Consider the following 10,603-nt stretch of genomic DNA (forward strand, 5'->3'; position numbering starts at 1 on the left):
TGTCTAGCTTTTGTCATTGACCCGTGTGCTGTGCAACAGTATTCGTTGATATCACTGACATGGGCGTCCGGAAGGAGGGGCAAGTGGGGCGGTAGCCCCTTCCCCCTGGAATTACGCATATTATTTATGCACTAGTTCCTTTTTGGTTCTAACCTACCGCCGCCCACATCCCCGGACATCGGGTGCCCCTCCCCCCCCCCCCCCCCCCCTGGAAAAAGTTCTGCGGACGTCCTTGATCACTGATATGAAATTCAGGCGATCCGCTATCTAATTCTGCACCAACTACGGGCTTACGATTGCCTGAGATGGCGTCCGATGAAAACTTTGGATCCGGTCAGGGCTCTGCCTAGCCCGAGCATAATCCCCTAAAAACTAAAACATTCGCACAGGCCCTTCGGCTGTTCTGTGGTCCTCCCTAATAAAATAATTCGGCCTCCCGATGGCTGCACCTTAAGTAAAAATGGGAAGCCGTCTTTTTTGAGGCCCGCAGGCTTCGTTAAGGGGATGAAGAAGATCCCTGAAAACAGTGGCATGCGCGGCCGAAATGGAGCTAGCTGTTCAAGTTTTCAACCGTGCGCACCCGAACTCTGGCGACATTTTGACTTCATTGCTGTGTGTTATTTTCGTTGCTTCAGCAAGTGTCCTTTGCTCTACAGAACTGCAGTTCGCCTGTAATGACGGGGTAACGCGTTCTAGTCACAAAGTGATCACGCTAGCAGAAAACAGAGCTTTTATACGACAGAAAAGACAAATAAACGAAATGCAGGTGTCGCCATCATCGGCCGATATCGCAAGTAATCCGCGTGCGTCGACATCGAATTTAGAGCGCAGATTCCAGAGGCTATGCTACACCTCCATTGACTTCAAAACGGTGACAGCCGTTCCTTTACAGCGAAGGCTTTAGTAGCTTCGCCATAAGCCATTTAGAGGCACAACGGCAACCATAGCGCGTTACATTACGCGGAGTGCTTTTGCATTTCGCCTGCATCAGAACGCGGCGGCCGCAGTCGAGTTCGAGCCTGGTTTGTGGCGTGTGTGTATGTGTGTGTTTGGGGGGGGGGGGCAATTGAAGGTAGAATCAAAAGGAAAGTGCACGGGCCTCTCCACTGCCTCGTGCTAAGTAGTGCCTCGTGCATACAGTAGGAGACTTGCGAAGCGAACACAACAGCCTCAGACACAGACACCCCCGGTGAGAAGGCGCCTTCGCAATTTAGGGGAGATGCTTGAGAGAACTCATTATTTTTAAAAAACTGCAGTAAAAATGAAATATTCATCTGCTTCTCAACATTAGACTGATTTCAATAGGTATCACAATATAACATTCATAATATTCGTACCAATGTCCACTATGGCCTAGGTTATACATGTATTAAAAACACAGTCTGGTCCATTCCATGGTTTAAGTATGCACGACCTGGTTTTATGCAGCTGCATCATGTGCTAATGTGCAACGCAGGTAAGAATTGCAAACACGTGCCAACCTTCCTAGTACGGAAGGATGGGCGCGGTCACTCTTCTATTTCCGACGACAATGAACCTCCTCGACCAGCGCACTTGGAAGGCTTCCTTATATGCAGGAAGTTATCTGCCTGGGCACATTGTGTCGGAGATGAGAACTCACATGAATCTTAAGGTCAAGACACGACACATAACTTGCAGCCTGGAATACTGAAATCAGCAATGTTTGTTGGCAGCGAACAGGAACGCTGGCTGCGCTCTCTGCCTGTCCGGCCCAACAGAAAGAGCACCACGCGGTGGCTAACCTCTGAAGGACGCGGCGTGGAGGGCCTGCAATTTTAGCGACATAGAAGAGATATGCTCTAATACGGGTTCTACTACGGTATTCTCGTTCAGAAAAAGGGAGGTTAAAAGTTCTGGCTACCTCGATCCGCTGTTCAGCCTTGCGTTTTTTTTATTCGTTCCAGGCGGCATGGCTTACTTCACCTGAGACTAGGAACCTGACACCTAGGACTTTTACTCCGTCTACCCATGGGACACCATCAGGAATCCATCTTCATAGGATCCAAAGCGTACCGCTTGACGTTTAGCCGCATTGAGGCGCGCACCTGACAGGCTGGTGTAGGCGTGAAAAAGCTGTAGGAATGATCTGTAACTGTCAATGTACCTAATGGAAAGGGAAATATCATGAACATACGCTGCTGCACTAACCTCGCCGAGACCTGGGAGAGGCAAGCATAGACTTGCAACTTTGCATCTGTTGCAACAAAGGCTCTAGGCAGAGGAAGAAGGGACCTGAAGGCAGTGGGCAACCCTGGCGTATACCACGGCTCACTGGGATGGAGTCAGTTAGCTGGTCGTCGACTGCAAGATGAGCTTTTAGATCTGTGTTCAGCAGCCTCAAGACATTTGTCAGGCGCTTAGGGAAGCCGAAGCAGTCCAATACTTTGAAAAGACAGTCTCGCTCAACGCGATCGAAGGCTTTTTCTAGGTCGAGGGAAACGAAAGGACCCGAAGCCTGCATGTGTGCGCGTAGCAAATGTAAAGACATCACGACCTAAGGCTAGTGAAGAATAAATTGTGCGTCCAGGCACACAAGATATTTATTTGGACATTGCTCATTAGGTCAGTAAGAACTGATGTCATGCGATTTGATAATATTGCGGCTTGTGTTCTGTAGTCAGAATGAAAAAAAGAAAAGGGCCTCCATGCCTTCGGGCCCTAGATCCCAGACCCGAAGGGGATTTCACTACCCACTGAGCGGCGAGCTCTCCGAATACCCGCATACATGCGCGAGATGTTTCTTGAACGAGGGTCAAAAATCCTGTTTCCCGTTTATGCTCCCTATTCGCTGGCGCTATCTCCGAAGTGACCTCTGTCAACCACTGATCAGTTTAAATTGTCGCTTGTAATAATGACATTCCCAAGGAAGATGTACGGAGAACAACGTATAATTTCAGTGCTCAGCACGCGAGGCAGAACTGGCCGTCGATAAAGAAAGAAGTGAAACGAGGAAGGGCTTGTCATGGCTTGCTCCATAGGCACGAAAGTGGGAGTGCAGATGTAGAGGCTGTGGCTTACAGCGCACTTTCCTTTCCTCAAAAGACGCAGGTTCGCTGTTCAGTACCGGGTGGACGAGGTGCACAGTAGTTCATGACGGACATTTGCAAAACATGTTTGCAGTGGGATGCGAAATTTTGACACCTGACGATATTAAAATGCGCTGGATTTAGAGATTTTTAGACATTATCTTTTCTTCATCTCATTCATTTGTTTTCGCTTGCAGGAAGACGAGGCTCCGTACTATAGACAAACCAGGGAGCTGCTCATGGACAATATGCTGGAGACAAGTGCGGAAGAGCTGAATAAAGAAATATTCCTGGAAAACTTGGGTCTAGTGAAAAAACGCCATGAAGACACTAAGAATTTCCAGCCAGCCACTGAGCCTTACAAGAAAAAATTGCGTGGAAGCTCTCTGAGTCCCCGCACTCCACAGCTCAGATCTCGTTCGGATCTCCCCCATCCAAGCAGAGCACATGAAAGCACTTCATCGGGCGCTCCTCTTGGGACTTGGGCGAAGCGACCCCGTCCAGCGGACGAATGCGTCGAGGATCCGCTGTCCGGCCACCCGCCATCTATGCAGAGAGAAAGCGCCTTTCGGCGTTCTCGCTCCGCTGCACCGGTCAGCAGCACCACGGAGGACATGGCATCCTGCACGAAGACACCACCTGCCTCCTCGCACGGCATTTCGCTTAAGAAGAAAAGGTCATTCGCCGGCGGGAAGACCTCTGGCCGACTGTCATCGTCATCGGATCCGTATGCGGCCAGCGCCAGGACGCGCTCGGGCAATCGACACCGTGTCCAGGATGAAGAAGGCATTGCAACAACATCTGGGCTGTTAAAAGACGGTACTGGTATGTAACGCACGCATGCAGAAATCAACCCAGTGCGTGAAGAAGCTCGCAGGTATTGAAAGGCGCGCTTGGCGGCACACATTAAGTTCGTACTCTTGCAATTTTAAAAGGTTTTCAAGACAAGTGACCAGCAGCTTTTAACCCTTGGAAAAATTTGTAACTTCGTATTTTTTGGTTGGTTGGTTGGTTGGTTGGCCTCAAGTAGAATGGCACATACCCACTACGGGGGAGTGGCCAAGACACAGGCGGTGAACTGTTGGAATGATTAGGAGTTTTAGAGGAAAAGGAGTATTAATAGGGTATAGGCTGACAGATTGGACGACGCAACGAAAGGGGTCCTGTTAGCTGGGAGATCGAAGATGGGACGACGGCTTTGTGTGCAAATTTGAATGCATCATATGGAATGGTTCAATTTAGTATTGACTGAAAGAGAGACAGGAAAAAAATAAATAAAATAAAAAATAAAATAAAAATAAACTAATATAAAAATAAAAATAATAATAATAAAAATAATAAATGAACTGTTTGATAATCAGAAAAATGAAAACAAATAGAAAAATAAATAAATAAAATTAATATTAGCATGGGAGTCGCTGTGTTTCTAGAAGAAATTTTTGAACTGCACAGCGCGCACTCATGTTGCTTCGTCCAAGCGAAGTAGCGCCAAAGGAAAGAACAACCTCAGTGGTCACAGGCAGACCCAGCTGGTGAAACGGAATTTCTAATAGGCGCCTCCTCAAAGAAGAGAATCGGCGGCAGAACAGCAGGTAGTGATCCACTGTCTCAGGCTCGGCACAAAATGGGCACAGTGGAGAAACCGCCAGACCAGACCTGTGAAGGTAGAAATTTAGCAGAGGAACTCGGCATCGCAAACGCGTGAAAGAGACCTCCAGTCCGCGCGAACTCCAGTCTTTGCTACTCCAAGGGTGCAGAAGGTGCCGATATTCGGGAGATGAAGTAAGCGCCGAGGCTGAAAATTCCTGAGATATTGTGTAACTGCGAAACCTCACCGCAGCTGTATATGCGCAGGTTGGCAGGACAGCAATTATTGGGCCATAGAGAGAGGCCTTGCTAATGAATCAGCAACCTCATTTAACTGAATGCCCACATGACCCGGTACCCAAAGCAACCTCACCAAATTTAGATTGAGCGGGATCAGCTGCTTAAAGAGGAGTAATGCCCAAGACTCAGAGGGTGATGATAATGAAAAGCAAATAGATAGAGAGTCCGTCATAACCATGACGTGGGAAACGGCAGGATCTAATTTACGTAAGGCTAGAATGACAGATAATAATTCGGCCAGATAAATTGGAGTGAAGTCAGGGAGACGGAGAGAAAAGGACCATCCCAATGCAGGTGAAAAAATGCCCACACCTGCCTTTTCACGATCCTGCGAGGCATCGGTAGCAATGAGAATATGAAAAGGAAAGGACCTTAGGTGGTCCTGTAACAAACCGTGAAGGAGAGGAAAGGGCTGGAGCTTGGCATTCGATGGGAAAATGCTATCAAATGCCATCTCGACTGGAGGTGAGATGTTAAGCAGTGGATCTGTGAGCTTAATGTTTAAGGGATCGAGGAGAGACTGCACGAAACATATCTGCGGAGTATGCAAACGAGACCAGGTGGTATTTAAAGAGACTGCGGGTTGACTAAGAAATATTACATTGGATGTGTGGAGAGGAGAGTCGCGCAATTTTAAAAAGGTTTGGACTGTTAAAAGGCGAAATCTGGCTAATAAAGATGGAATTCGCGCCTCAAGGTGCAGGACAACATTAGCTACATACTTTGGAAGTCCCAAGCAGAGGCGCAACGCCTCACGCTCCAAGAGCACAAGCGGTCGAAGTTTATAGGCAGGAGCTCCTGAGAATAAAACACATCCGAACTACAAATTTGGGCGGACATACATTTTATAGATCAGCAGAAGTGTGTGCCTTCTCATCCCTGACCTAGCGCTGCAAAGCCGACGCAGGATGCCAATGGCCCGAACTCCTTTTACAGAAACTTGCTCAATGTGAGCCCGCCAGGAAAGAGTAGAGTCATATATCACTCCAAGATACTTCACTGTTTGAACCTGAGGAATTATATGATTTCTATAAGCAACGCAGATATGTACAGGATGAGAAACCGGGAAGACCAACAAGGCGCATTTGTTCACATTGAGGGACAGATGAATACTTCCTAACCAGTTGTCAAGAATATTGAGGTAATCCTGCAAGATCTGATACAGAGAGTGAATATCTTTTGCAGAAGCAAAAAATGCGATGTCGTCAGCGTACACGTAAGTTGTCACATTATGGATGCATGGAATGGAGCTTAGAAAGATGTTAAAAAGAACAGGGGAAAGAACTGAGCCTCGCGGTACACCTCTTGTCTGTCGAAATTTCCTTGAAGAAACACCATTTCGGCAGCAATAAAATTCTCTGTTTTCCAGGAAAGCAAAGATCCAGGCTACGAAATAGTTTGGGAAATTAAGGACCTGTAATCTGTGTAACAGCATCGAGTACTCGACGCTGTCGTAGGCTTTACTGATATCAAGAGTGACAAGCGCGGCAAACTGTTTAGTGCTGCGAGCTAATTTAATACGGCTCTCAAGGTCAGTATGAGCACACCAAATCGAACAGCCCGGCCTGAAACCAATTTGACAAGGATTCAAGATATCATTTGCAGAAATGAAATACATGATACGACGAAGCAGGACCCGTTCCACCAATTTCACTAAATTCGATGTTAATGAAATCGGGCGTATGTTGTCAGAAGTGAAACCCTCCCCTTGTTTTTTAAGTAGTGGAACTATTTCCGCAAGACGCCACTCATGGGGTATCCATGGACCTTTAAGGGAATGGTTAACCAGAGCCAATAGAACTTCAGGAGATTCGGTAAACAAAATTTTAATCATAGATGTAGTGACCTTATCGGGGCCAGGAGCCGCTGGTGATAGGCGCAGAACAATTTGTGAAAGCTCAGGCATAGTGACCTCACTGAAATCACTTGAGATGCATGAGAATGTAGGTGGAGAATGAAGTGCAGATGTGAATCGACGTTCTAGGCCACCCGCAATTCCCTCTAAGGCCTTAGCGATGTCAGCAGGGGATTGAACGAGGGATTCAATATTGACAGCCGGTGGAATCCCTTTCCTTCTCCTCATAAAATTAAACAAGGCCCGTTTATTTCCTGACTGAGAAAGAAAATCATAATGACTTGTAATGTACTCCTCCTTCGCGCGGGAGATAGTGCGCTTAAATGTTGCTGCGACATACTTATAATCCAACCAATTTTTTGGGCATTGATTTAGGAGGAGTTTCTTCCAGGCTGCTTTCCGCCGTCTATAGGCACGCGTGCACTCTGCATTCCACCAATTATTGGTGATTGCATCCTTGGATCCTGTGACAATGAATTGAGACTGTTGCCTTGCGCGTTCCAACACTGTGCATATATGTGTAGCTTTACATTCGGAATTTGTAGTGGTGTTTCGGTCCGAATCGATTGTGAGAGCTGATTTGAGAGTGTCTTTAAAGCGACTGTAATTTATGAAGGTGCGCTGTTGTCGTTCGGGAAGAGTTAAGTTACACGCAACCCTGAAACTAATCGGTAGATGATCACTGTTTGTCGCGCAGTCAACAGGCGCCCAAGACGTGACAGAGACTCCTGGGGAGGAAAAAGTTAAGTCTAACACAGACCGGCATAGACCACGTACAAATGTAGGCATTCCTGAATTGTTGCAGACTATGTTGTTGTCGCAAACCCAATCAAATAGTCTAGAGCCGAAACAATCTGTTTTAAAGCCCCACGTCACGTGGTGAGAATTAAAATCCCCAACTAATAAAACCTGAGATCTGCTGCTAGACATCAATGAGTCAAGGGGCCGAGTGTCATGCACAGTAAAGGGCTGTTGACCTGGGATATTGAGATCAACCGCAAGTATTTCGCACTGACTGTCCGCATACTGAAAAGAAATCAAGGCCCTGTGACAAAACTTTAAGGAAATCAGCAACAACAACCCTCCCCCTCGTGAAGACCTGTCTAGCCGGAACGAACGGTAATGTTTAAGATTATAATTAATATCCGTAGTAAGCCGTGTTTCCTGTAACGCAATTACATCCGGTTGAAGTTGATTGCATAGGCATATTAAATCTGTTGAAGCTGAGGGTATAGATCGGCAATTCCTATCTTGGCGGGAGTGCTGCAGCGGCAACTGCCGCTTCGAGAATCCTGGTCTTAGGATTTTGATTTGCATGACTTTTCTTGGACTTGGACTGGTGACAAGATGGATCCGGGATACTCAAAGGAGACCCACTTCGTTTTTGGGCGCGGGTATCGAATTCCATCTCAACACATTCATCAGAGGATGCGTCCTTAACGCTGTTCGGGAGAGATTTTTCAGGAGTCGTTTGTCGCACATGCTGACTTAGGCCCTGTAGAGCGCTATTGATGTCCACAGATGGTGGAGGAGCAGCCGAAACCATAGAGGACAAGAGCGGAGCGGCGTGCGCTTGCAGCAGATTAGTCATCTGGGTAGCTTCTACCTGTGAAATGCACGTGGATACAGTTTCCATAATGCGTTCCATTGCATTCGCCACTGCTTTTTGAACGGCAGCGGTAATGGCTTGTGTCCAAGAGGCGTCCATTGCAGGTGAACATTTGGCAGCCGCACTAGAATGACATGAGGCTCTTTCTTTGACTGCGGCAAAGGCCTCTCGTCGCGTGCATCGACGTTTATCTATTATCTCTAGAACTTGCACTTCTTGAGCTCGTGCAGGACAATCAGGACAGTTGGCAGAGTGGGCAACACCACACAGGCAGCATTTTTCTTGCTGTTCAGGGCATTCTTCTCTAGCATGGCTTTCGCCGCATGCACAGCACCGTGAGCCCGATTTGCAGGCTTTGGCGCTGTGGCGAAATTTCCAACAGTTCTGACACTGAAGAGGACGAGAGTTAAATACGTCAACTCGAAACACTAGTGGCCACACTTTGATCCCTGAAGGGCACACTACTCCTGCGAATGTGGCTATGACGGACTCTGTAGGTATTTTCATCCCCTCTACCATTCTGCTGCAACGATGGACCGCAATGACGCCCGCAGACGAGAGGTTCTCCAGCGTTTCCGAAGGGCTCAATCGAGAGTCAACACCTCGGACTAAGCCCTTGGAGCATGCTAGATGAGGCGGAATAAATGCGCTCACCGGGTGGTTGGCGAAGGAGGTACACTTCAAAAGGTCGGCGACACTATCCTTGTCCGGTGACCTGCACAATATCCCACCCTTGCCGAACTGCCGCACATCTGCGATTCGCATGTAGTGAGACGATGTAGTCTGAAGGGCCACCTGCACTGCTTCCGGGTTGTTCAAACGAATCGCGCCTCCATCAGCAGGAACTAAAGCCACAGGAATGCTGGTCACTCCACTGCGAAAAAAGACATCGACTGGGAGCTGGTCCTGTGGAAGAGAGGCCGACCAAGGGGAAACCCCTTGGCCGGGAGAAGAGGTAGACATTAAGCCGTCGTCCCGCGCCCAATCACCCTATAACAGGAGCAGGCACAGAAAACAAGAAGGAGAAATTTGGCAAGCTAGCACAACACCGCCAGGTACTCAGCCGCTACCCCGTAGCGGGCCGCTAGCAACCCGGTTAACCGGTTAACCCGGTTTTTTCGGTTAACCTCCCTGCATTTCCTCTTCCTCCTCCTCCTCCTCCTCCTGCGTAATTGAAATTATTTCTGCGCCTGATTTATTGCTTGAATAATTTGGCAATGTTATGGCGAGGAATGGGACAATGTTCTTTTGTAAATGAGCGAAAACAATAAGAGTGTTCTTTCTGCTAATGGGCGTGTATTGTAAAACCTGCGGCCAGGTGCCAATACTGTCATGTTTAAACGTAAAACTCCGGCATCTCGAGGAAGACGGTCGTGCTGAAACGACCAGGCTCGTATCCCGTGTACACTTAATACACGTATGCTAAGGCACCGTATGAAGCGCATACAGCGGAAGCCAGCGTATATGCTTGATGCCGATACAGCTATACCACTGTAAAACATGCGTATCAATGGCCGCTCGCCTCACGAATTCATCTCTAGGTTGTCTTGAATAACAGAGGAACACGTTTTTTTTACAGACGCAGATGATGGCTCTGAAGAAAAAATTACGGCCGATTTAGCTTACTCGTCCAAATGCGCAGTATGTGCGCTAGAACGTCGCATTCCATTTCGCTTCCGGTTCGAGGCTGGTGTTTCAAAACCAGAGTTCAGGCAAGCATCAGCAAAATCGGTGATTGGGGACCACAGTAGTAGCGCACTATAAAATTTTCGCAGCGCTTAACGCACCTGAAGAGGGCACTGCGGTAGCGGTGTGTTCTGGATCCGTTGCGCACAGATGACAGTTGATGAAGACGACGACCTACAATGCACATCGCGAGACAGTGGCAGTTAAACATAGGGAGTCACCGATTGCGGCGATAGCGTAGAGATTTCTTCTTTTGCATTGGCCAGCGAAGCTTATCCTTTCGCACCGCCACTGGTGTGAAAGCTGGGGGCGGCGCACTCACGGTAACATTTCTTTATATCTGCGGGTCTATCTGGCTTCACACAAACAGACAAGGGTTTTTTTTTTCGAGTGTGAATAAGTTCAAGTGCTACCGCGCTAAAATGTGGTCCTTTAAAGGAGGTCCTTTAAGAGAAGCGCTACGAGATGGTATTTGCTGCATAATGAAATACCCTACTCCCTTCACGCGGTAGGGTTATC

General features: G+C 47.8%; 1 protein-coding gene across 1 annotated transcript; it reads right to left on the reverse strand.

The window, feature by feature from the left end:
• Positions 1–3,455: 3,455 nt before the first annotated feature.
• On the reverse strand, positions 3,456–10,271 carry LOC149354748 (uncharacterized). Its single transcript, XM_089576034.1, has 3 exons — positions 10,186–10,271; positions 8,270–9,272; positions 3,456–3,593 (listed from the first exon to the last, which is right to left on the reverse strand). Exons 1-3 carry the CDS (start codon positions 10,269–10,271, stop codon positions 3,456–3,458), a joined length of 1,227 nt encoding a protein of 408 aa, XP_089432160.1.
• Between the last annotated feature and the right edge of the window lie 332 nt (positions 10,272–10,603).

This window comes from Amblyomma mixtum, chromosome 3 (genome assembly GCF_055824585.1).
Source record: "Amblyomma mixtum isolate Tamu chromosome 3, ASM5582458v1, whole genome shotgun sequence".
NCBI lineage: Eukaryota > Metazoa > Arthropoda > Arachnida > Ixodida > Ixodidae > Amblyomma > Amblyomma mixtum.